The sequence below is a fragment of the Tachysurus fulvidraco genome, chromosome 23 (assembly GCF_022655615.1).
Source record: "Tachysurus fulvidraco isolate hzauxx_2018 chromosome 23, HZAU_PFXX_2.0, whole genome shotgun sequence".
In the NCBI taxonomy this organism is placed as follows: Eukaryota; Metazoa; Chordata; class Actinopteri; order Siluriformes; family Bagridae; genus Tachysurus; species Tachysurus fulvidraco.
In genome coordinates this window covers 14466630-14494160 of record NC_062540.1, presented here as the reverse complement: position 1 = coordinate 14494160, position 27531 = coordinate 14466630, and the positions used below count along the sequence as shown (strand labels likewise).

General features: G+C 38.5%; 1 protein-coding gene across 3 annotated transcripts; it reads left to right on the top strand.

Annotated features, from left to right (window-relative positions):
- The first annotated feature begins 967 nt into the window (after window positions 1-967).
- Window positions 968-27222, top strand: spen (spen family transcriptional repressor). 3 transcript variants are annotated; one of them, XM_027170428.2, is made up of 15 exons: window positions 968-1410; window positions 5195-5515; window positions 8693-9316; window positions 15145-15302; window positions 15396-15596; window positions 16186-16337; window positions 16486-16611; window positions 16851-16964; window positions 17051-17164; window positions 17337-17437; window positions 17557-25090; window positions 25245-25580; window positions 25710-25904; window positions 26152-26310; window positions 26519-27222. In XM_027170428.2, the coding sequence occupies exons 1-15, from the start codon at window positions 1328-1330 to the stop codon at window positions 26648-26650; spliced, it is 10350 nt and encodes a 3449-aa protein (XP_027026229.2). In that variant the 5' UTR covers window positions 968-1327; the 3' UTR covers window positions 26651-27222. The 3 variants fall into 3 exon arrangements, with proteins under 3 accessions (XP_027026229.2, XP_047663094.1, XP_047663095.1); XM_047807138.1 differs by lacking the exon at window positions 968-1410 and adding an exon at window positions 12029-12158 and having other exon boundaries at window positions 5378-5515; XM_047807139.1 differs by lacking the exons at window positions 968-1410; window positions 5195-5515 and adding exons at window positions 5540-7056; window positions 12029-12158.
- The last annotated feature ends 309 nt before the right edge of the window (window positions 27223-27531 follow it).

The window sequence follows — 27531 nt, the reverse complement described above, 5'->3', positions numbered from 1 at the left end:
GAAAGGTAATTGCTCTTTGTCAAATCCTGTAGTAGGCGTGCTTTTTACGCATGCGCAGTTTATTCACTGCGGTCTTTAGCTTTGCCGCATTTTGACGCACGCGCGTTTCGACTCATATCAGGGTTGTCAAAATTCAGTGATGTTGCTTTTCTTCAACAGCATGTGTTATCAGTCGGTCACAGTTTCTGTTATATTAACCGAAAATATGGTTGCAAAATATGCAAACCTGTCAAAAGATCATGCAGATCCTGCAGAATAGTGAATTAAAAAAAATGCGTAATTTACGTCAGTAATAATAATAATAATAATAATAATAATATTATTATTATTATTATTATTATTATTATTATTATTATTATAATCCCTGTTTTTGCTTCTTTTTAATACTGTATCTTAATTAGTGCAGATTGGTAGTAAAAGGCAAAGAGCCATTATCACTTAATGTTGGGATGTAAGAACTGCTTCACATCATCAAGTCAGTTTTTATTTATTGTTGGCTTATTTGCAAACGTTGCAGTAAATAGAAGTTAAACGTTAAGTATAATGTATATATTATATATAATATAATTATACAGATGAGGCAGGGTTTATTGTTTATTTAATTGCTCTTCTATATAGCTGTTTCATATAGCTGTTCCTTTAAGATATAACGTGTTTTATAGCAAAATACTTTTCTTTTTTGCTGAAATATATGAAATGCATCGTGTTACACTATTTTATATTCACTAACAATAAGCTGCTGGTAGGAAATTTTCAAGTGCACGTTATTGGACGTTGAAATTCGACTTTGATAGTTGATTTACAACAAGGGTAAGTAGCTCTTACTCTTACTAGCTTATTATTAATCCCATTATCTGCAACATTTTCGCTCGCGCTTGCATACAGAACGCGCGTTCTCGTGCAAGCACCTTGGCGCGCGCGTCTCACGAGCAGCGCAGCAAAGCGAACGCACGCATACAAGCACGCGCACGCACGAACGCGCGCGCGCTTCAGTTTACAAGAGCAGAGCCGCTCCAGTAGTAGTGTCGAGGCAGAGAGGTGAACCGCTTGGGAGTCGGTTCTCAACATCGTTCTCTGCATCGTTCTCAACATCGTTCTCTGCATCGTTCTCTCCATCGTTCTCTGCATCGTTCTCAACATCGTTCTCTGCATCGTTCTCTGTATCGTTCTCAACATCGTTGTCTGCATCGTTCTCAACATCGTTGTCTGCATCGTTCTCAACATCGTTGTCTGCATCGTTCTCTGCAAACTCATACGAACACACTCGGGTCGCATTTAACAACATAAAAAGTCATCTGCATGATCGGGGGACAAAAAAACGCGCAGTATGGTCCGGGAAACCAGACACTTATGGGTGGGGAATTTACCTGAAAATGTACGTGAGGAGAAAATTATCGAGCACTTCAAACGGTGAGCTGATTTATTTATTTATTTATTTATGCATTGTGTATTACGATCAGAAATCATAACGCGGTGCAGCTTGTGTTGTGTTGGGATGCGATGTGAAGAAAAAAATCCCCATCGGGATTCAGAGGCTGCGTTATGTGGTGCGACTCTTAAATACCTGCTGTTTACTGCTGTTTTAGTCCCACTGAGAAACTTAAACACGTTACAAACTCACAAGCTTGATCGTAAGTAACGCAAACGTCTGTTAGCTTGCTAATTAGCACACCGAGAAAGCAAAAACGTCAGCAGCAGCAGCAGCAGCAGCACGTCGCCGTGTCTACACGCACAGCTATTACAGAAATCAATAACACTGGCTACAAAACTCGCTCTTTTACCTCATACACGGTTTTGTATATCTGGGAATTTGTGACAGAGAAAAAATATATACAGCGTTTTGTTTTGTTTTGTTTTATTACCTTTCTGACGTTTGAGTCTCAGTTCACGTGTCAAATCAAATCGGGTAAAAATGAGCAATGCGTGCAGCAATAGTATAATGCATGTTTAGCATGCTATGCTAATTCAGCTTCAACCCTGGCAGCATGGAGACAGGCAGACAGACAGACAGACAGACTGGATTAAGTATGTGACTAACTACAGTAGTAATAACAGAGCTAGTAATCAATATTGGGGTGAAGAGTGTTAGTGCTAATGTAGGGACTATAAATGATAACGCAGTCATCATCAGTGCACAGAACACAGTGCCTGTGCATTCATGTACTTCTATGTTTATTTGTCTATCATTCATTTACCTGACTACAGGACCCCGCTGTCAAAGGTGCAGCCAAGTTGATCATGTCTCAATGCAAAGGATTGCAGACTTGGTCCTGTAGTGCATCCTCTCTGGTACATTTTAGTCGCTCCTTTGCTTTAGAATACATGTCAGAGCAGGATAGAGGTACAAACCAGTGTCTTAATGGCTGTAACCAGATCATTTCACGGATCAGATCTGTGATATGCAGCTGTGAGGAGGCTTTATGTCCTTGACAGGTGGTAGATTTACAAGAATCTTTGATATACCTCACACTTCAAGGGTTATGTTATTTTTACGAAGAGCGTATTTCTCATTATTGTGATCATGCCACAGCTGTTGAGAGTGTGCATATGCAGACTAATTTGCCATAAAGTTGGAAAATAAAGATACTTAAGTCTATTTTGAATTGCATTCTTTGTCACTTGCGGAGTGTTAGATAAATAAATGAATATAAAAGATGAACAGACTACAGCTTTAAGAGTGTCATTGTGTTTTGGTGTATTTTGGATACACTATGCAATAACAGGCTGAAGTTACACCGATGCTTTTTTTTCTAACATGGACATGCAAGGTGTCGCATAACCTTATTTCATAACACAACCTGTTTTTCATTAGAAAATACTTGTGCCATACAGTCATTACATCTCTACAGAGGTTTTGGAAGGGAAAGGAGGGAAGGCTGCCGCTTATTTAATCTAATCTAATCTAATAACACAGTCTTGCTCTTAATAGCATCCCAGTTTTTATATATATATAATATATATATTTGCTTTGTGTTCAAGGTCTTTATGTGGAAATTGTATAGATCAATATACAGTTCAGAATTAATGTTTTTTTTTTTTTTTAAACATTGGATGCCTGACCTGACCATTCACACCCATATTTGCTTTTTGAATGTCCTATTCCAGTAGATTTTGGTGCATGTCTGTGGAAACGTCTACCCTTTAGCATTAGAGAAGTCAGTTCTTGTTGATGCTGGGTGAGGAGACCTAGAGCACAGTCAGAGTTCTGGTTCAACCCAGACGTTTTCACTGGGGTTAAAGGCCAGAGCTCTGAGCAGGTCACTCAAGTTCTTCCACATCACCTTTTTCTTCATGGACCTCACTTTGTTTAAAGGGGCATTGTCATGCTGAAACAGGTTTGGGCCTTTTAGTTCCAGTGAAGGGACATCTATAGCAAACAAAGACATTCTATACAATTGTGTCCTTCAAACTTTGTTCACATCAATTTGGGGCCTACATTTGGGTGTCATGGTCTGATATATACACAGGGATTCCAGCATGTACTGTTTGCCATGTTTGTCCCCTTGTTACTGCAAAAGACACCTGCATACTATGCTTTTTTGCTTTTTCAGCTAAAGCAGAGGTAAAAAAAAATGCAAAAAGGATTCACTCAGCAGGAAAGGCAGTTCAGTGAAGGGGCAAAGATATGGCATGTACAAGATGCACAATTGCTTCTGCTAGCAGTTTTTACTCTTTGCTTTTATCTTTGTGAAGTTTGACCTGAGAATTCACAAACCAGGATCTTATGAACCTGTAGAACCTGCATGATTAGGACACTGATCTTTTTGGTTAGTGAAAATAAGGGCTTCTTATCAAGTAGGGGTCCCTCCAGTCTTTTGCCTCGCTGTTCTTACTGTAGCTGTTACTTTTTTTTTCTTTCTATTTGTGTGAGTCTTGCCAAAATGTACATGATCCAAGGGCAGAAACACATGTTGCCTGTTGCTGGGTGCGTACGGTTTAAATCTTATGATTGGGCTTCTCCAGTTTTTTGTTGTTTTTTTTTAACTTAAAATACAAGGTTTTTCCACACAAAATAATGTGTCTTTCTTCATTTGTATTTACATTCAAGGCATTTGGCATCTGCTCTCATCAAGAACGACATACTCTCTACTCCCGTGATTTTCATTTTTTTAACTAGGAGGAATTATTATACATGATACTCAGGCTTCACACAGAAGTAACCCATGTGTTGGAAACACCTATCACTTCTCTTTTCCCTTACTTGGTATTCTCTTTTTTTATTTTAGCTGTTCCTGCCAGGGCTGTGTTTTTTAACATCGATACCAGGTCACACCTTTAACAGAGATGTCATTTGACTTCTACAGGATTTACATATTGCCATCGATCCTCTCTCTGGTTGTGTTATTTCTTTGTTTATTACAGCCGAGTTGTAACGACAGACTTAGTGGAGATTTAAGTGTAGTGTTTTAAAAAGCAACAAATAAAGTGGAATTAAGAATTGTTAATTATCAATTAGTGTTATTATCTACTGTAAATAAAAATGTTAAATTTTAGATTTTCAGATTTCCAGAGGTCACCCAGGATATTCTCAAGTATTTTCCTCTCAATGTGGCCATTATTTAAAGGTTGAGACTGATTGATTTGAGATTGAAACCATTTTAGGTAATTCAAGCTATAAAGCATATCTTGTTAGTCCATTACATTTTGTGCCTAAATGTTTAGTTACAAGAATTGGAGGTGGTATTTTTTATAAATGCGAATTAAACCAAGAATGGACAAGTGAGTTAGCAATCACTGAATTGTACAATGGAATAAAATAGAATGTATGACATAGCCAATGCACATACATACACTTTGCTTTGTCAGATTTACTGCACTTAAAATCGGTGTATCGATGTATGAATTAAATTTAAGTACCTTGTAAAGTCAGCACTCATTTTGGACCATCTAATATCGCAAATAAACCAATGTTTTAGCCAGTATCTTAAAAAGAATCTTGAATTCTTAAAAATGTTTTTTTTTTAATGGACACTTGCTGGAGTCAAATTAAAACCAATTAGTCCCGAATACACAATTATAGAAAATGTATTATTTTGAAAAAAAAAATATGGCTTATTACATGAATAATAACTACAAAGTAAAATAAGAGGGGCAACAGTGCAGTGCAGTGCAATGCAATGTATTCTCTGTAGTATACAGTATAGCATATGTAAAAGCTAATAAGCTAATATTTTTTTTGCTCGTGCTTTAATAGATATGGACGAGTGGAGAGCGTCAAGGTCCTTCCAAAGCGTGGATCTGAGGGTGGAGTGGCTGCTTTTGTGGACTTTGTGGACATTAAAAGTGCACAGAAGGCTCACAATACTATCAACAAGATGGGGGACAGAGACCTGCGGACTGATTACAATGAGCCAGGGACTATTCCAAGTGCTGCACGCGGTCTGGAAGATAGCCTGTCTATAGCAACACGCGGGCGCGATGTATCGGGGTTCACAAGGGGGGCAGGGGCCACAGTTTATGGGCCTCCTGCGTCACTTCACAGCAGAGAGGGACGATATGAACGCAGACTAGACGGGTAAGTGGACATAGTTTCTCTGAAGCCTAGGGGACCACATGTTTTTAGCTTGTATATCTATTCTAAGAATTTTAAGGGCAGGACAAGAGAACTGATTATTCTCAGTATAGTACTTAGAAAGTTTAAGTATAAGATTATTATTCTGTTATGCTACATAGTTATGCAGGGTTTAGAATATGGCACAGACAGTATTTTCACTGAATCATGTGGCTCTGCATTGGATATTACAGAGGACAGATTCAAGGGCATATGTTGTATATCATGATATCCTAGGACTTCTGCAAGCAAAGGGAAAGTCCACTGTATTGCCCTTACCTTGGATTTCCCTGACCTGGAGTACAGTACTGTCCTTCATGGATTAATATCTTGCTATCATTGTATTTTATTATGACACAACTTAGAATATTGTGGTACTCATTTGTTGACCTATTATGGGTAATTGGATTAAAGAAACAAGAAAATGGGTGATTCTTAAATGTTTGGACTCACTGGATGATGTTCAACGGATTTACATTGGATTAATGCAGACAAGCACAAGGATATTTTATCTCTACAGAGGTACCATGTTTTTCTTTTTCCTTTGGAATCGTGTGTTATTAGAATTCTGGCTTTAATTACATGGGAGACTTCTGCCATTGGTCATCATGGCAGAAACCGACAGAAACAGTGAGCAAACATCTTTTTTATTATTTTATTTTTAGACCATTTTCATTTTATTTCTGCTTTGTTCATTTTTGTTGATAAGCTCCAATGAGTGAAAGACTGTATACTGGATATAAAGGAGTCTACGGTCCGACCAACTGAAGATGGAACATAATTCATATTCGGATCATGAAACTTAACTGAAGATGGAGGGATAGTTTTGCACTGGGTAAAGTTAATCATATCACCATGGATTTCAGATTTGGATTACTACCTCTCCATTGCTGGATCTGGAACTACGAATGACTTTGGAAATAAGGATTTTTTGAGTCAACTACGGAACTAATACTCTGGCATTGGATATATTGCTAGCCATCCAAAAGAAAATATAACCTTGGGATTAGTAAACGTTTTTGAAAAAAAGACTTGGATTATCCTTTTTTAGAATGATATTTTTCCAGTTGTTTAAAAGGATGTACTTACTGGAGTCAAACGGAAAAAAAAACACTGACCGCTATTAATATTATTGCTATTATTAATATTTTTTTGAGTCAATGAAGAAAAACTAAAAACTGTGGCCTAATGGAGTGATAGAATATATGACATTTATAAATTGCTCAGAGACAACAAAGAGATCGAGAAATTCAAGTCATTTTTTTACAGAGTGGATTTATTATTCTTTCTTAAGACCTCATACATTTTTGCCTTTATGAACATTGACCCACTCAGTATATGGAATATTTCTGGATTAACCCAGCCCCAAAATAAGGATTATCTTCTTTTTTTTCTACCATTTTAAAAACATTCTACATTTTTACTTTTTTTTTTTTTTGCTCACAAAGTTCTGTCTCCCTAAATTGTATTTGGAATTGTAGGTCGAGTTACCACTGTCTGAAAAGGTTGGTATGTTCTGCCCTGTGTATTTTAGCTGTTCTCTAACTCCTAGTTTAATCCTGTGTCTTTCTTTCCTTTTCCCCACTAACAGGCTGTTTTTTTATAGCTATTGTCATATCATTTTGCTGTCCTGTCTCTGTGACTCTCCCTGGCTCTTTGCTCTTTGCTCCCCCATATACATTAAAATAAATGGAATAAAAATAGCTAGTTAAATGGCTAATTTAGTCTAAAATGTATATGTATGTGAATGGAGAAAATAACATAAAGGCTGTGGAGTAACGATTGGCACAGCGCCTTACTTCGTTTCGTTCCTATTAATTAATCATTCAATCAATAAATCAGTTAATTAATTAAAGTAGACTTTATGCTGTAAAGGTTGCTCACAGTCAGGTTTACAGTCAAGTCCAGTACAGTTACTAAATACAATATTAAAGGGATAATCTAATAAAATTAGAGTTTTTAAAGGGTTTGAACAGGAAAAAAAAACTTTAATAGCCAGGTACAGCGAGCAACAATATTCCTAAAAGCATATTTACACGTGATATTCAGTAGGTCGTCTTTCCGTTGTCGCTCTTTAGCAGGCTGCCGCTGTTTAAATAGTTACTCTAGTTATTTGTCTTATAATTCATCTTTGACTTAAATATATATTTTTTTTAGCAATTTCAAAGCACAGAAGGAACAGTTTACATTACATCTAAATTTCATTGCAGTTATTAACACCGTATTAAAAAAATACATTCAAAAAATGCATTTCCCCTCTTATTCTAAACCCTAAAACGATAGGCATGACCAGCAAAAGTTTATATTTAATGGGCATAATTGTTTTTTGACTAACTGTATTTTATTGCTATAAATAAGGATATTAAAAAGCCTTAGACTTTGCTTGCTAAATTACTATTGTGCTACGCCACCTTATTCCTGCGTACTGTGTATCTGACAGCATATTTTATGGCTCGAACTGTCACACAAATTTTAACAAGGTTACATGAGCATGAACTTTTTTCAATTGACTCTGAATAGTGCATTATATTAACTCAGTTTAGATGACTTATTATTCACTTTTTTTGTTTGTTTTTTAGTCAGAAAGACGTAATCAGATTTATGATTAGTGAAATAGGGAAACGTTGTTTTACCCCAAAAGTTAAATACTGTATAAATGTCACGATATGTCCACAGATACACATTTCAAAATTGAATTTAAAATCATTTACATGTTGTATTATTAGAAAACAATGTAGTATTAGTAATATATGTGATGCAAATGCTGCATTGATAGCTGCACTAATGGAGAGAGTTTAAAAATGAATTAAGAGTGAAAATTTTATTTATGTTAGACTAAAATATTACCCTAAAACCTTTTGGCCTGAATGTACAGTATGAGCTTAGTCATTACAGAATCTGCTGTGTTGTGTTTTCTTTTCCCGTTCTGAGAAATTTTCTTGTGAAAACAGCTTCACAAAATATGCTTACAAAGGAATAGTGAAACTAGTATTCTATCACAGCCTATGTTTGGATTAAATGAAATAACATGTAAAATGCATGTAACCTGAGACGCAAATGGCATAAATTAGTAGTTCACATCAAAATAACCTTCCTGTAATTCTCTCCATCCATCCTTCATCCTTCTCCATGTCTCCGTAGGGCTTCAGAAAGCCGGGAACGCACTTATGATCACAGTGCCTATGGACACCATGAGCGTGGCTGTGGCAGCAGTTTTGATCGCCAACGTCACTACGATACGGAATATTATCGGGACCCTCGGGACCGAACTCTTAGTGGAGGTGGTATTGGGAGTGCTAGTTCCTCTAGTGCTAGTACAGGAGTCGCCTCTTCGGTGGTCACGGGAGGGTCTGTCGGAACAGGTTCAAGCAGCAGTGCTGTTGGTGGAAGCGGTGGTAATGCTACTGGAACAGGAAGCGGGGGATCCACATCAGGTGGCGGTAGTTTTTATGGATCTCGATGCCGTAGCCCCGGCCGCTTTGAGACTACAGAAACGCGCTACGAGGCCCGTGCACGTGAATCATATACGCTGGCCAGCGTGGTGCACCGGGATCTCTATCGGGATGAAAGAGGCAGGCGAGGAGATAGGACTTACCCCCACAGCCGCAGCCGTTCTCCACACACTTCACAATCACACAATGTTTCACCACAGAGGTTTTCCAGCCCGGCAGCAAGACCCCCTCCTTCCCCAAGTGGATCTGGATCACGTAGCCGGTCTTCTAGCTCTGACTCGGAAAGCAGCACCAGCAGCAGTGGCAGTGGCAGGTCAGTGCAAAAACTAATCTTTTTTTTTTTTTAGTTTTTCTCAGACGACAGTTAGTATCTGATAAAACATTTAGCTGTAAACTTCATTTTGTAAGCTGCTTATTTGTTATTTAATACTTGCCGTCTGTGTCATTTATTAGGTGTATCCACTCTTGTTTCTTTTTTTGGAATTAGCAGTCAGAAAGCATATATTATCTTATATATATAGTTCTTCCTTCGCTGCTAGTAACATGAGCTAATAATGTTGCAGGTGAATAGTAGACCTTTCCTGTTTGGCAAGTGTGGTCATGGTGGCTGTAGGAAACATCTAGAACATGTAACATGTTTGGTGCATTTTTTTATAGCGTATGTCTATTTAAGGAGCTGAGATAATTTAGTAAGATTAAAATAACATTTGTAAATCTTAAGTACATTTCAACATCTGTATTTTTGTTTAACTCTTGTACATCAAGTGATAGATTTTTTTGTATTAGATAATCAATCTTTTACTGAGTTATTGTAGTAATAAAAGCATCAAGGTTTCTCTTAAGGAAACCATGCACCAGCCTTCTGTGGTTCAGTTAAAAGCCAATGTTTCTTAGCAAGCACAATTGTTTTTGCAAATGTAATTTAGACAGCAACTCAGTTTGACTTGCACTAAAAATGTAAAAATCACCATTATCTGCTACCAAAGTGAGTCAATTATTGTGTTCCTTCGTTGCATTCCTGGCTTTTTTGCAAGGCAAATTTGATCTCATTAAGACTAGGATAGTTCTTGTAGCCTTGCTCAAGCTAACTCACCAGGTTCTTTCTGTTTGTATGCTTAAACATAAAAACTAATAATTGAATCTGAAATGTAACATTAAGCACATTTAAAACACATTAAAAGTTAAGAATGTATTATCTTGTAAGATAATTTAAACATTAATCACATAATGTAAGCTAAGCTAGCTAGTTATGTAGCTAAGGTAATTATACGTTATTAGCATGTTATTTTTGTTTTGCCAGTTTACTTGTATGGGGTCAGAATTGTTTCGTTTTTCTGAATAAATACACTATGATCCACAAATAAATATAAAGAGTTTCACAAATATTTTTACAAATTTCACAAAAAGAAATGAAATTCACAAATAAATAAAATGGAATTTGCAAATAAAAAAAATATTTATAAATTGTATTTATTTGCGAATTGCTTCCTGCTCATTTGTGAATCACTGCACGCATTTGTGGATTGCGTTCTGTGCATTTGTGAATCACTGCACGCATTTGTGGATTGCGTTCTGTGCATTTGTGGATTTGAAACATTTCTAACGTCAAGACGTGCACAAGAATCCACAAATAGGTGGACTCCACCCACCGTCTACTCCAGCCAATCGGACAACGGTCTCGTGGCGCTGACCAATCATGGCACGGTCTACCTCAAACCAATCACGTTCTGATTTACTCGCACTATCACATTGTAATATGTACTGCAAAATATGATTAAAAAAAAACAAATAAAAAACATTTGTCGCAGATTCGAGCCCAATCTGGTAACCCTGTATGGATTGTAGCCAGCACTAAGGATTAGTTCAATTCTGCTTTCTTTGGAAACGATTTCAGCATCATCAATGGGTCCAGTGGTAGTGTGAAGAGCGAGTAAATCAGAACATGATTGGATGGAGTAGACGGTGGGCGGAGTCCACCTATTTGCTGGTTTTGTTTAGATGTCCATTAGGCTTTACTTCAGTGTTAAATTACAAGATTTTAAATGTTTAACTTTTTTTTTTTGCTAACAATATCTTTTGCAGTAATCACATATCTCATTTATTATGCAGTAAAAATATTGGCTTACTGAGCAAACACATAGATTCATCAATACCAGAATGGCACATTGCAGTTCTATGTGTCTAAAGTTTATTGATAATTCTCAGTCTCGATTTAACACTGGAAATAAAAGTCACGATTATTTTTTGCTGACAATAGCCACACACCACTTTATCCATTCAATTTGAATGTGGATGGATTCCTGCCCAATGGAAAAAAGTTTGTCTAAAGAATGATGTGTAATTATTGCTCTTTTATTTTTTATTTTATTTTATTTTATTTACACTATAGACATATCTAAATAACTCGTATTAATCAGTTAACTAACATGAAAAAATTAACACTAACACGATATTAACACTAATTTGCAGCTTGCAAAAAAATTCAGTTTACCCGTTATGATGATTTCATCGTGAATGATCAGTGTTATGGCATTTTAACAATAGGATTCCATTTGTTTCTAGATTAAAATAAATCTTTGCAAACATTTTTAGACATGCATGAATACTTTAATATCATCATGTTTTTAGATGTTTAGATGAATATACTGAGAAATAATGCAAGTATTCACATACAAGTGCTTTAAGTCCCCATAATCATGATGTTTATGTTCATTATTATGGTATGACCTGGATTGAGCGATTCTGGATACCATAGTTAATTAACCTACCTGCCATGATCGAAACTTCAATTATGGACCAGACTTCACCACAAGGTTCTAAAATACTATTCTCATCTTTATATCATTTAAAATAAATAGACCAGAAGTGGCTTCTGACTGCTTTCATATATGCATCTGCTGTTGCTTAGGAAGAAATTCTGTTGTGTCAAGAAACTGTAAGATGCATGATTGTGACTGGCGTATTTTTTTTGATGCCCACTTGTGCCATGTGGGTGTGAAATCGCCCTCACCCCCGTGAGATCCAGACAGAACTGGAAATTTCCTGCTACCGCTGGATCACTGCCCACTCCCACAGCCCAGCCTCCGTCAGCATCGCTTCCGGATGAAAGAGAGAGAGAGAGAGCGAGGGAGAGAGAGAGAGAGCGAGGGAGAGAGGTAGGGAGGGAGGGAGGTAGAGGGAGATTGTTAGTGGGCAATGCAGAGAGATGTAACCGAGATGACAAAAGGAAGCTGTGTGGATAGCAGAATATCCAGGAAAGGCAGTTTTCTCTAAATTATTAATGCTGAAGCACAGTGCTACATTTAGTTCAGTATGTTTCGGGAGCCATTAATGTTATCAGTAAAAGAATGTGTGAATCAAAATGATATATATCTGGTCTAATTATTTTACAATTAATTTTTGCAAGCAATATTCTATTAAAGATTGTTACTAACTATAATACATTTTAATAACTTTTACTCAGACCATGGCTAGATTGAAAAAATATGTCTGAACACACGTTTCTGTTATAGAACACGATCACACAAGCGATCTCACTACGTAGTCGTCAGATTGTGACTGTGATCTCATGTGTATAGCTAATATAATACAATAGCCCGGTCACTCGAAATTGCCCATTCACTCATATACTGTAATATCGAATAAACACTTGTCCCTCTGTGTTAGGTGACAGACCCTGCTTTAAGGCAGCGTTAACACCAAACTCCATTACATTTATTCCTACAAAAATCATAACTGCTCTGATAACGACTTAACACAACTTTGTGCTAAAGTGGGCCTTCAATTCAGAGAATAACACACAGCCACTTAGCGCTGTACTCCCTTTTGCTCTGTCCTTCATAGCATTGCATTCCTGCTAACAGGAATTATTTGCCACATGCATGCTGCCAAACCCTTAAAGCTTAATTTCAATGCAGCGACGGCACTTGCTCTTCCTTTTCTGTGGATATTATCACCAAAGTATGTATATCTGCATGCTTTGCTTCTTGCCCCATCATCACCACATCGTGGCCTAAAGGTTAGAGAGTCTGACTCTCAACCCTAAGGTTGTAGGTTTGAGTCTCTGACCGGCTCCAACCGAGGTGCCCTTGAGCAAGGCACCGAACCCCCAAACTGCTCCCCGGGTGCCGCAGCATGAATACTGGTGTGTGTTCACGGTGTGTGTTTGTGGGTTCACTGCTGTGTGTGTGCACTTTGGATGGGTTAAATGCAGAGAACCAATTCTGAGCATGGGTCACCATACTTAGCCGTATGTCACGTCACTGTCACTGTCGAAGAAGCTGACCTTTACTTCTCAATGGGTTCAGCAGCAATAAACGATTCTCCCTTGATGCTTTGCTGTGGTTTTACATCAACATAGAAATTAATTAAATACTCAGCAGTATTTCTATAGCCCATTAGTGAGCTTCATATATTGCAAAGGCAGTATGAAATTCACATAACATATAGTATAAGTTTATGGACATAAGATTGTAAGACTGCGTAATCTAAAGGGCTCATGCTACTACACACCAATTCAAACAAAAGCTTACGTGTCTTATTCAGCAACACTGTTAAAAGTATAGAAGAGTTAAATATTAGAATTACTATATAAATTATTATTATTCTGTAAATAATATTTGTTTGACATTGCAAGGTAATGCACAGAGGTATTGTTGGTGCTTTACAGACTTCTTGTGGTGACTAATAACGCAAATTTACCAAACTTGAGACCCACATCGATAACTATAAATACAAATTAAAAAATGGTGCATTTGCAAGCCAGAAGCAAGTAAGTTGCCACTTGTGTCTATTTTATTTGACAAATAGAGGGAATTGGAATGGAATATCACTGTAATTGTTCACAATGTGTCTGTACACACACAGACAGACACACACACACACACATATATACAAACATGTTCTTTTGTACTGTGGTTTATATTTTTCCTAGAAACTGAATTTTTTTTTTTTTTTAGCTTCTTTTCTATTTCAAACATCACTAACATGACAGTCTGCAAACATTCTTCTACTTTTCTACTCGTTACCTTTTAAAAAGGTTAAAAATCGGTGAAAATTATAATTTTTTTTAAACAGTGTTTTAAGTAAAATAACCAATTTAGCAGTAAAAGTGAAAACCAGATTAACCCAAGATGCCTTGTTAAACAATGAAAGTAATATTTCACTATGATTTCAGAAATCATCAGGTTGCCTCCATAGTATGTGATTTTCTTTCGTGTTACATGCATCAGGACTGAGATCCCATGGGTTGTTTTTTTTCTGTCACATGTCAGAACAGTCAGAAATGATGATCATGGCACAGCAAGAAAAAACCTAGCCAATGCAACTGCAGTTAGATTATAGCATGTTCAATCCTTTACACTTTTTGTCACTCACACTTTCAGCAGTCATGAATTGCACACTTTAGCTCAGTGTGAAACTGACACATTCAATCTGACAACTTGTGCCTGAGGAAGCAAACATGCAAGTCAAAGTGAAAGCTGCAGTGAACCAAGTGTAAAGTGTGTAAGTGGTTTCATTGTGTGTAATATAACCAGAAACAGTCATTTTACATTATTATCTATGACAAGTTAAAATTAACCTCCAATATTCCACAAGTAGCGAGTATTAGTAGTTTGAGGTATTTAGATAATGCGTGCTGGGTATATTGTAATGAACATTGATGAGGGTTAATGTAACCGTAATATGAAAATATTGCTGTGTTACTCTCTTCCCTCCTTCAGTTGTTTGTTAAGACGATAATACATTTCCACCATACAGTCCCAGGGTCCTTGGGTTAATCCTGAAGTTAGTGTTTGAGTGGAGTTTTGCATGTTCTGATGGGCTTTCTAACATTTCTCAAAAACATCCCAGCAGGTGGACTGTCTTTCCTTCCAGGGTGTATTTGTATCCACCATGACCCTGAACAGGGTAAAGCGATTGTTGATGATTAAACGAAGAATAAAGAATAACTGAATGTAACTGAGAAAAGGCAAAAATTGCTTTTCATATTGTGTTAACTTTTATTAAGGATTCACAGGTGTTTCTTTAGCTTTCCCCAAGGTCTGTTGTATTGACAGATTTATTACCAAGTTTGCTGAAAAAAAATTTAACTAGTAAATGTCATAAGTATTTACAGTATTTTTTTTACTTTATAAATAGTGAATCCAGTAGCAGTTCCAGTGACGAGTCTCCAGCACGATCTGTTCAGTCAGCCGCTGTACCAGCTCCTTCCTCTCAACCTCTGCCTCCAGTGGATAAAGATGAGCCTCGCAAGAGTTTTGGTATCAAAGTACAGAACCTCCCTGTTCGTTCAACAGGTACACTTCTGGGATTATTCTTTGATCATGGTACTGATTGTGGCCATATTTGTGACAATTCTGACACTTGTTTTTCTTTTTGACAAATATCAGATACAAGTCTGAAAGATGGACTTTTCCATGAATTTAAGAAGCATGGAAAAGTTACGTCAGTTCAGATTCATGGTGCCTCTGAAGAAAGATACGGACTTGTCTTTTTCCGTCAGCAAGAGGACCAAGAAAAAGCTCTTAGTGCATCAAAAGGGAAGCTCTTTTTTGGGATGCAAATTGATGTTACTGCTTGGACTGGTCCTGGTGAGTTTTTTTTTTATAGTAGTCTTTACCTTTATAATGGAGTAACTTGAAAAGGATGCAGACAGAAATTATTTTGTCTTGCGCTAATTTGTCTGTTTTTTTTTTTACTGTAAATATAATATTTGTATGAATAACTTAATGGGGGCAGTCGTGGCTTAATGGTTAGAGAGTCTGACTCATAACCCGAAGGTTGTGGGTTCGAGTCTCGGGCCGGCCACAACTGAGGTGCCCTTGAGCAAGGCACCGAACCCCGGCTGCCCACTGCTCTGTGTGTGTTCACTGCTGTGTGTGTTCACTGCTGTGTGTGTTCACTGCTGTGTGTGTGCACTTTGGATGGGTTAAATAGAGAGAATGAATTCTGAGTATGGGTCACCGTACTTAGCCGTATGTCACTTCACTTCAAAATCTGTTTCATACCCAAGTCTATGTAAAGTTAATTTTATAAACTTATTGATAATATACTGTATGAGCATGCACACCTGATATATTTTACACCTATTAACATGGAACAGAATGAATGCATCATTATCTTATGTAAAAGATTGCTACGTTTGTGCTAATTATATATATCCATGTTTTTGGCATGTAGAAACTGAAAGCGAGAATGAGTTCCGGCCACTGGATGAACGGATAGACGAATTTCATCCGAAAGCTACGCGAACACTGTTCATCGGAAATTTAGAGAAGACCACAAGTTACCACGACCTGCTTAATATCTTTCAGCGCTTTGGGGACATTGTTGTAAGTTGAATTTAAGTAATAGGAAAAACTGCTTTGCTGAATGTGCTCGTTGTTGCATTTGCAGCCTCATTTTAGTTTAACGGTTATCAATTTCTTGAATTTATTGAAACTGAAGAGTATATGATACATGGTCATCCATCCTCTACAGGATATCGATATAAAGAAGGTAAACGGTGCCCCACAGTATGCCTTTCTGCAATATTGCGACATTGCTAGTGTCTGCAAAGCAATAAAGAAAATGGATGGCGAGTACCTTGGGAGTAATAGGTTAAAGGTGAGGATTAACATATTATTAATTATATTATTAACCTTTTTTTTTTTTAAATGAATCCTAGAAGTATCTATATGAGCTTTGTTGTTGTGCTGGTCAAGTTCAAGCATGGGTGTGTTACTATTTTAGTTTGCATTACTGTTTGTGTTCCAAATTATCATTGGTCTTTGTAGAAATGTGCAGATGATTATTGACAGCAGCCTTCAATCATTATTGTTATTTTATTTCTTTTGGATATACAGTTAGGATTTGGAAAAAGTATGCCTACCACATGTGTGTGGTTGGATGGCCTGGCTTCCAACATTACAGAACAGTACCTTACAAGACATTTTTGCCGTTATGGACATGTTGTAAAGGTAAACATTCTTCCGAAGAATAATTTCAACCTATGTTTTTCCATAAGTGATTCTCATTTCTCATATTTCTTTTCTGGCTCCACTAGGTAGTATTTGACAGACTGAAGGGAATGGCCCTAGTCCTTTATAACAATATTGAATGTGCACAGGCTGCAGTAAAGGAAACCAAAGGTTGGAAGATTGGGGGTAACAAAATAAAGGTCCGCAAACAAATTTGCTTTATATATATATATATATATATATATATATACAAAATTTACTTTTATTTAATTTGATTGTTCTTCTTTCTTGTGTTGTTAGTGTTCTTTTTTCGATATTTATTAACAATTATCTATGACAATATAGTAATCGTCAATATGTGTATACTTTTAGGTTGACTTTGCCAACCATGAGAGTCAGATGGCTTTTTATCGTTCGATGCAGGCATCGGGACAAGACATCAGAGATTTTTATGATATTCTTTCTGATCGTAGGTTAGTGACCTTGTTTGGTTTATTAAAACCATTACAACGTTTTTATTTGACTTTTATGTTAGGTCGTTATTATTATTAGAAAAACATTTAACAGCACACTTTTCCTCCTTTTTTTACAGAGATGAACGGAGACCGCTCTATCATGAATTCTCAACTGAACGGGCATGCTATGAAAATGTAAGAACACCTCCAGCCTACACAGAAGAGTTGCGTCGCAAATATTCTGCCAGAAGTCGAGAATTTTACTCAGAATGGGATCCCTACACAACTGACTACTATGACCCAAGATATTATGACGAACCTTGTGAATTCAGAGACTACCGAGACCCTTATGAGCAAGACATAAGAAAATACAGTTACATGCAACGAGAACGCAATAGGGACCGAGAACGCTTTGAAACAGACAGAGAACGTGATCATAGCAGACGGACAGCTGAACACAATCAAAGCCCAACTCATCCACGTCGTCCTTCTAGCCCAACTGCTTCCCCTGTTCTAACTGAACGCCTAGTTAATGACTCCGAACATCATATTTATAGTCGCTCATCTGAGAGAAGTGGCAGCTGCAGTTCAATTTCTCCACCACGCTTTGAAAAGCCGGACAGAATTCGTTTGGAGCGGTACAGTAAAAGTGATAAACTTGAGAAGGAAAGGCCACTTTTTGATGCAGACCGTGGTAGTGGAGGAGAAAAAGAAAGGCGTGCTGGACGTAAAGAAAAAGTAGAAAAGGACAGAACTGAGAAGCATAGATTAAGGAAGTTGAAACTTTCATCTCCTAGTATTCCATCATCTGAGACAGACCTTGAACCTGACAGGGAGATTAGCCCTGATACAGCCCAAAGTAATTCTGGCAAAACACAGGCCAAAGAAAAAGAATCTGGAAAAGGGAGGCTAGATCTTCCCCCTTGTGTTGTTCATTTAACACGTGTCAAAGAAAAGGAAGGAAAGTTTATTGACCATGCCATTGTTGAGAAACAAAGAGTAAAGGATGCCAGTGATCATGTCGGTTCTCCAAATGCACCACTATTGGCTGATCACAAAACTATGCTGCATCGTATAGAAATTCAAAGTAGGGAGGTTTTTAAACCTGGGAAAATTCCAAAAGATAAATGTTTGTCCAGCCAAGTAGAGACTTTAGACAAAGAAGCGAAAAACAAATGCAGAAAATACCTTAAAGCCGAGTCTGTATTTGAAAAAAGCAATTCTGATGCCGATCGCTTAGCTGCCCGAAAAAGGCGTTTCGAGGAAGAAATAACGAGATCTAACCATCTGAGGAGAATAACCCATGATGAAGATGAAGGAAGATTTGGAGTGAAGTGGCTGGGCAGTATACGTTTCTCAAAGGGGCTGGATGAGGACAAGAAATTTGCTCAACTTGAGACGCCGAAGCAAGAGAGCAGAATTGATAAGAAAGAGAGTCTGGTTTATATAAGCTCCACAAGTGAGGAGCCCGACTCAGAAATGAGCAGACATCTTGGTAACAATTTAGACCTGCAACTTAAGGAACTGGTAGAGGAAGAAACCGAGTCTATGAACCATCTTGACCAGAGGATGCTTGGTTTGGGAGCAAAGGATCAGCAGTGTCCCAGTCTTAAGGTGAATGATGACAGAAACCTAAAAACAGAACAGCACTTAATTGACCTTAAAAAGCATTCTGCATTACAGCAAATAGATGCACTGAATAGTGAAGAAAGGTTGCCCTTTGACCTGGATCACTCAAAAAGCTGCAGAAAACAAATGGAGCAAAGTCGTCGTCTCTACCAGCAGCTACAAGACTGCGACAATACAAGTAAAACTGAAAGTACACAAAGCACTGATGTACAAGACTTTAATCATCAAGTGTCAAGGAAACTCCCTCTGGATCTTTCTGATGTTTCACCGCCTCTAAAACGTAAGAGGTCAGAGGCATTTGATTACCATTTTGCCACTAATAAAGAGTGCAATAATCAGGGTTCCTGGCAACTAAAAGATGATTCTGAAAGGAACGTTACTTCTGCCTTAATGGGTGAGGATTTGCCTGCTGACTTATTACATGGGAATGCTGATAAAGCAAAAAACATACCCAAACAAGAAAATAACTCCCATTGGGATGGATTTAAATGCAATAATCACAACACTGTCACAGACATAGAGATATTCAAAGCCAAGAAATCACTGGTCGGTAAAGAGGGTCTGTGTTGGGAAAGTAAAACAAAACAGGACACACTGAAAGAAATGAGCTTTCCCAGCACCATTGTGAAACGTGACAGCATCAGGAAGCGCCCTGTTCATGAATTGGAGCCTGGAGAGGTTCGGTCAGACACTGATGGTGATGATGATTGTGACGATGATGATGATGATGATGATTATGATGACTACACACATTTGTCACCAAAGATGGACTCTTTCATCAAAAGAGAATGTGAGGAAAACATTTTGGACCTTAAGCTCTCAGGATCCTTAGAGAAAAAAAGGTTCTATGAATTTGCATTGGATAAGACAATAACACCAGACACAAAAGCCTTGCTTGAGCGGGCTAAGTCTCTATCTTCATCAAGGGAAGATAATTGGTCCTTTCTTGGCTATGACTCACAGTTTACAAACTTCCGAAATTGCACAAACAAGGAGAAAGTTGAGCCCACACCTAGACCCATTCCATCCTGGTATATGAAAAAAAAGAAAATCCGGTCTGACTCCGAAGGAAAGCTTTTTGATCAAAAAGAAGATCCAAAGCGGGAAGAACAAGAGAGTGGGAAACTATTTGCCTCTCGTTTTATGCACAGCTCTATCTTTGAGCAGGACTCAAGACGTCTTCGCCGTCTTGAATGCAAAGACAGTTATCCTGAGATTGGAATCAGTAGAGAGAAGGCTACAATCACTGTAGAAAAAGCAGAGACCGTCAAATCCGACTTTGTGCAGGAACCGATAGTGTTGTTTCATAACCGATTTTTGGAGCTACAGCAAAAAAAAGATCAAGAGTCTTCTGAACATTCTTCTGAAACAAACACAGAAGCTGAGTCAGTAGAGAAAATGACTGTGCCAGATCAAGAACAAGTTCAGTCCCCTAAAAAACTTGATGTTGTGATTGGTTCAAAATCAGTAAGCCCTTCATTATCGGAATCTCTCCTTAGTCCCACAGAGACATTATTGCACCAGAATAAGCCGACTTGTCCTGGTTCTGAGTCAGCTTTGTTGCCAATTAAAGATGAAACATTTGACGAAACTCAAATAGTCTCTGATCAACTCACTAGCACCATGAATGACATTAAAGCAACTCTTGCAGTAATCACACCACCACTGATAAACATGGACGCTAAAATGGAGCCTAAAGAAGAAAAGTATGAGAACAAAGGAATAGTAGTGAGCACCTTCGCTAAGGAGCAGAATGCTGATGGAAAACTTCCAACACCAGGTGAAGGCAGCAGTAATTTAGAGGCCGAGTCCGATCCTGCTGAGTGTCTGTCTCCAGTTCCAGCTAAGGGAACAGAGGTACAATTGCCTTTTAAGGTAGAACAGGCTGAAGAGAAAACCGAATATATTGATTGTAATTCTCAACAGAATGTGGAGTCATCTCTGGAGATGCAATTAGTGGTCTCTGAACCTGAGGTTGAACTAACACAGCCTGCACGGAAACAAACTAAGAATAAAAAAACAAAAGCAAACCCTTCAGCATTATTACCTATGCTGCCAACTCAACCAACTAGCATCGAGAAACCAACAATACGAAAGAGTGAACGGATTGACAGAGAAAAGCTGAAAAGAACTTCATCACCAAAAATCATGTCTGACTCAAAAAACTCTTCAAAATCACCTGTTTATACAACAGATTTGGAGCAAATCATTGACCCATCTATGCCCAATGGCAGAACACGGCAGCGTCGGAATGTTCGTTCCGTCTATGCCACACCGATTGAGGATGAGGTGCAACAACAACAAGGCAAAGATTGTGCTGAACCTTCACGTTCCATGCGCAAACGTGCTGATAAAGAATCTGTACAGCAGGATGTATGTACTCCACCAGCCAACACGAGGAGAGGCCGTCCACCAAAAACACGCAAAAGAATGGATGGCGTGACTCTATCTAAGGGGGAGCAGACAAATACATCTGAAGTTGATGATACTAATATCAAAGAGTCTGGAAAAAGTGATGAAATTACTAAAGTTGCAGAGGGGTGGCGTTCACCTCGCTCTCAAAAGGTTCAAGCAATAGTTAGAGTTGGGCAGAGCAGAAAACCAGCTAAAACAGACAAGCCATCAGAAGTTGATACCTCTGAAAGCTTAAAGTCTCAAGTTAAAGCGAAAAGTGAGACAACCTCCCTGGAAAAAATGGTTAAAAAGACAGAACCAGATCCGATGGACAAACCACAGATTTCTGAAAAAAGCGTGAAGGTCAAACTCCCAAGAGAGACACGCAATACCAAAACAGTTCCTATTGATAATTCAGTTAATCTTAAAAACCTTGTTATTGATCTTAGTGAAGATGCAGTTAAAGATGCACTGTATTCTGGTGATGAGAGTAGTCAACACAGTCAAGATCCTTCAAAGAAAACTGAATCTGATTTATCTATTAAAGAGGATTCTAGAACCGTGAAAGACTTGAAAGATGTAGATGATCTTAGCTCAGATGAGAGGGAAGATGCTGTCTCTGATGTGGAGACTCCTGCTGGGCCAGAGGCAGTGTTTCTTGCCCGTCAGATGGAATTAGAGAGAGCAGTGGAAAATATTTCTAATCTAGCAGTTGAGCAACCACCATCCTACAAGGAACCATCTTGTCAACCTCCTGTTGTATCGACACCTGTTGCAGCAGAGCCCGAGCAACCTGAGGTAGAAAAGCCTGCCAATCCTGCAAGTGAAACTGAGCTTGCTGCAGCAATTGATTCGATTACCACTGAGAATATTTCTGCTGATGCAGACGGATTTCATACTCCTCCAACATACACATCACTCCTTCCACCATCAGAGACACTCGTTTTGCCCACTTCAAATGAAGTCGTAGAACCAGAGACAGACTTGGTAATAAAGAATGTAAAGGATTTTGAGTCAAGCAGTACTCCCTATACAAAGTTATCTCCACCAACAGTTGTTACTAAACTTCCATCATCAGAGGTACCAAAGAAGGGAGGAAGACCTCGACTTAAAACAACGAAGAAGTACAAAGGTCGAAAGATTTCTGCCAACAAAAAATCAGACTCGATATCACATGTAGTTCTGGAAGCCGAATTGACGGCAGTTAAACTACCTGAGTCAATTCCTGAAGACATGCAAAGTACCAATCCTAAAACAGCCACCTCAGCTGCAGCAGCTACTGTAGTCACTGTGGCTGCTGCATGTAAACATGATGTTGCATCAGTGGTAACATTAAACACTCCAAAGGAGGCGGAACAGCCTGCTATAGACCAGCCTGAGCCTCAAGAATCAGCCTTCCATTCTGGAACTAAAAGTCCTTCATATTTAAGGTCACCAAACACATTGTCAGAAACAGTAGCACTTGCTCTTACCCCACCATCAACCTGCCTAAATGTAACACCCTCTCATTCAGCTAAAGTACCTCATACAATCCCAGACTGGGTGAACAGGACAGAAGAAAATGTGAAACCTCCTATACACAAAGTTGCTGTAGTTGCATCAGCATCCACTGTGGTATTAGGGGGTCACTCCGCAAATACTGCAAATCCCCCGGACACAAAAGCCTCAGATATTGATCCTAGTTCTAGCACTTTAAGGAAGATTCTAATGGAGCCAAAATATGTATCTGCTTTAAACAGTAGTTCTGTGCCAAGCACACTGCTCACAACATCAATAAATGACCCTAGAGTCTCCGAGAATGAGAGTTCTCCTTTTATAAAACCCACAGTGCTTGAGGATAGGCCCAATCCTGTAACACCAGTTACACCTCAAATGGTGTTTCCACAACAACCTCCCCCACAACACCATGAATCCCTGAATATATTTAAGGAAAAAATGGGCAACACCGTTATCTCTTCTACTGCTACCTCCGTCATTAGTCGAATTCCTATGCCCTTTGATTTTGACAACACCCCTCATATATCTTTGAGCAACCGCAGCACTGGACCATCTCAGCCCAAGCACAAGTATCGTTTTGGTATGAATGACAGCAATAGGTACCATGGACTCTCAAATTTAGATGATGGACGGTCTTCTGATAATACGCCTAGTAACACAGGCTCGGGTCCTGGTTTGAGAGTAAACACCTCAGAGGGCGTGATGGTACTGAGTTATTCAGGGCAAAAGACGGAAGGGCCCCAGCGTATTGTTGCTAAAATAAGCCAAATCCCCCCAGCCAGTGCAGTGGACATTGAATTTCAGCAGTCTGTTTCAAAATCTCATATTAAACAAGAACAACTTCAGCCACCTACTCCTAAAACACCCCAGACGTCCACTGCTCAAGGACACACAGGTACTATTTTAAGCAACCAGGGGTTCAGTACTCAGCACGTCATTTCGTCCATAAAAAAGGAAGGTCCCGTTTCTGACAAACCTGAATCATCTCCTAATATTGCTTCACAAGGTGCTCCTTTGAAAACATTCCAACACTTGAGTCCCAGACATCATGTCTTGAGGTACAATCAACCTATGTTACAGCAACACCATATTAAAAAAGCATCTGCAGAATCTGTTTCAGTGAAAGCTGATGTTAAACAATCACAGTCCTTCAATCACAGCCCAGTGTTAAGTCCACACCCCTCCCCTTTGCCAGGAAATCACATTTCAAGTCCAAATACTCCTAATGATAGATTGGTCTGTCATCCAAAACATGACTTACACTGTCCAAGGACATTGGCCTCTCCATTCTCTAAAGTTTGTCCACCTAGTGCGTCAGTAGGCCTGGGGGCAAGTGGGCCTAACTATGGGACAAACGTGCATCATTCTGAGCAGTCTGTCATTATGCACAATCACAATGCCACACAATCGGTCACAATTGGTCAGTTGTCCCAAGGAAATGTCAGAATGAATACTCCTCCTCTAGCTGGAATTAACTATGGAATACGCTCAGATTCTCTCTCCTCCTCAACATCTGGTCCTCCACAAAGGTCCACTACTCCCCAACCAGCAATAATGAGAGAGAGACTTTTGAAACAGCATGCAAGTGCTGGTGATCTGGGTGGGGCACATGAAAATGATGCACGACTCTTCCATCACGGAACACGCAGGACATCTTTGGCCCAGTTACACTCAGATGTTGTGGTAATGCAGCCAGAATACAAAGCAATACATCATACAGGGTTGCATCTGGATCACTACAACAGGGACCTACGAGTACTTATGCCCAAACAGTTAACAGAGCATCAAGGTGTTCTTGAAGCTCACAAGGCTCAAACGCCAGAGCCTCCGTCATTGTCATCACCGCCCCATTTATCTTCAGCATCTTCAAAATCACCCTCTGTTAAGAATCCTCCACTGACGCTGAGAGACTCACCAAATGCAATGGAGGTGAAAATGCCGCAGTCTACTCATTCTCCTCATTCGGAATGTAGAGTAATTGGTCATACTCCTGGCTCAGTCATTTCTGCTCAAGGAGTACAGCGGATACATCCTGGCAGTCCTGGCTCCATGCCTGAATTTTATAGAGAAATGCATGGCTTTCATTCCCAATTACCTGGTTCCTCAGTAATTGGGATTAACATTGCTAATTATGGCATTGCACCATCTCAGGTGAGTAATCATAGTGTAATTAAATAATAGAAAAAGTGTTTTAGATGTTCTGCTGTGTTCACAAATGACAGGATTACATTCATAAACTTAAGATTTCAGTAAGAAAAATAAACCAATGCATTTTAAAAATTGCATCTATACTTCTTCTTATCAGAGTTCTCTGGAGGGTGAACACAGATCTAAAGCTGCCCATATTGCATCTGGCGGTCCACTTAGGGAAACGACACTGAGCATGCCGCATGTTCGGCTTCCAGGCTCATTGGATATGTCTCGCGTACATCGGATCCAGGGCGAGAACACATCTCCGTCTTACACCTCTCCAAATTCTATTACGTCCAAATCGGAACTATCTCGCTCTTTACAGAAAGGACCTCAGGGTCTTTCATCAGTGCTCGTTTCATTACTTCCTTCAGCACCACCCAATATAAGACCTGATATAAAACCTGACAATGCTGGGCAGTCAGTGGTTGACATGGTTCAACTGTTGACGGTGGGTTTATTTTATTAGCAATAATTAAAATGATCAAAGAATGTTCAGTGGATGTTGAATATATGTCTTAAGAACAAATTGTGATATTTAAGTTAAACTGTCGCTATCTGTCTTTTTCTGTTTGAGCAGAAGTATCCTATTGTATGGCAAGGTCATCTGGCACTCAAGAATGATAGTGCTGCAGTTCAGTTACACTTTGTTTCTGGTAATAATGTCCTGGCTCACCGTTCACTGCCTCCTTCAGAAGGAGGTCCCCCTCTTCGCATTGCCCAGAGAATGCGTTTAGAAGCTTCGCAACTTGAGGGAGTTGCAAGGAGGATGACGGTAAGCACCTTTAGCTCTTTTAACAACTGTAGTTATATTTGAAATAGCATATGCATACCTTTGTTTTAGGCAGTCACTGTAAATATTTATTGTGAGGAAACATTTTAGAGGTTATCAAAATCCAGTTGTTTATATTTGCGGTTTCCCTCTTCCAGCACCCAAATAAAGCAATATATAAGGCCTTGATAGTTAGGATATAAGTTAAATGGGGTAGTCTGACAATATAATTTACTGTTTCCATTCCTAGCTTGAGGATGATTACTGCCTCCTGTTGGCATTACCATGTGGATTGGACCAAGATGATGTCCTCATTCAAACTCATGCTCTCAAAACCTGCTTTATCACGTACCTGCAGGCAAAACAAGCTGCTGGGATTATCAATGTTCCCAACCCAGGCTCCAATCAGGTAAACACAGCTGAAGAGCTGCCTGCATACATCTAAAATTGGACTGTTCAGAAATATTTTTCTTCAAATTGCTAGCTAGGAGTTGTTGTAGCACTAATTTTTACAATAAAGAACATTACAGTTTTCACTAGCAAATGTTTATAAAAATCCAATTCTAATTCATACTTCTTGACTAATAAAAAGTTGTTTTTTTTCTTTTCTCCTGTAGCCAGCCTATGTTGTCCAAATATTTCCTCCTTGTGAGTTTTCTGAGAGCCACTTGTCTCACCTCGCTCCAGATCTCCTCAAGAGCATTTCCAGTATCTCACCGCATCTCATGATTGTTATTGCATCTGTGTAAGACCTTCCAGAAGGAACCCATTCCTTAAATAACAATCGTGCCAACACCAGCTAAACAGCATTCTGGACAATGTCGCAGTGGATTTTCTACTCTGTGGACTTTACTCATGCTTTCATTCTTTTTTTGTTCTTTCACCAAATCCTGTATTCATTATGTGATTATACAATCCATTTAACTCAAGGTCAAGTGAGCACAGTCATAAATGGAGCTTTTATAGATCAATTTTCTGATCATTTTATTGTTTAAACTGCTTTTTTGAAAATTTTGAAAGTGTATCTATGATTTTTTACAACACCTAGACAAACTCTTTTAAAGACATTGGACATTGGACGTTGGTTTTTATTTTGCTGAAATAATGATTGTGAGATTTTTTTTTTTTTAAACTTCTTAAGAAGATCGATGAGATCAATTATTGCACTATGTTAAGGAAATAAAAACAAACAAACAAAAAAAAACAAATATGTAAGACTTTGTACAGATTTGAATATTAATGTGGTGCATATTACTTTGACATGCTTCTTTCACCAGCCATGTGTTATTGAAAATGAAAACTATTAAGCTGGAGGGGGGGGGGGGGAAAGGCATTTTGTGAAATTTATTTGAGAATTGTATGTACTGCATCTTTTGTCCAGACTCCAGTCAGTAATTCCATGACATTTTTAAAAACAACACCCAGTCTACACTCTTTTTTTCCTAAAGGGATAGAGTAAATATGGGTTGTTGAGTTTACATTTAATGCCTCAATAGGGGATTGTATGTACATTATTCTCTTTCTATTCAAAACTTGAGGTAATTTGGAAAGCGAGACTGTACATATTATAAATATTTAAATACTTTCAAAGTTGCCATTGACTGTAAAACTAAATTTCATCAGTATCGAA

Bases quoted from the DNA above. Each gene is read 5' to 3' on its own strand.
- spen (XM_027170428.2), top strand. From the start codon at position 1,328: ATGGTCCGGGAAACCAGACACTTATGGGTGGGGAATTTACCTGAAAAT. The intron at 16,338-16,485 runs GTAAGTTGAATT...CATCCTCTACAG, and splicing joins AGCGCTTTGGGGACATTGTT to GATATCGATATAAAGAAGGT. The intron at 26,311-26,518 runs GTAAACACAGCT...TTTCTCCTGTAG, and splicing joins CCAACCCAGGCTCCAATCAG to CCAGCCTATGTTGTCCAAAT.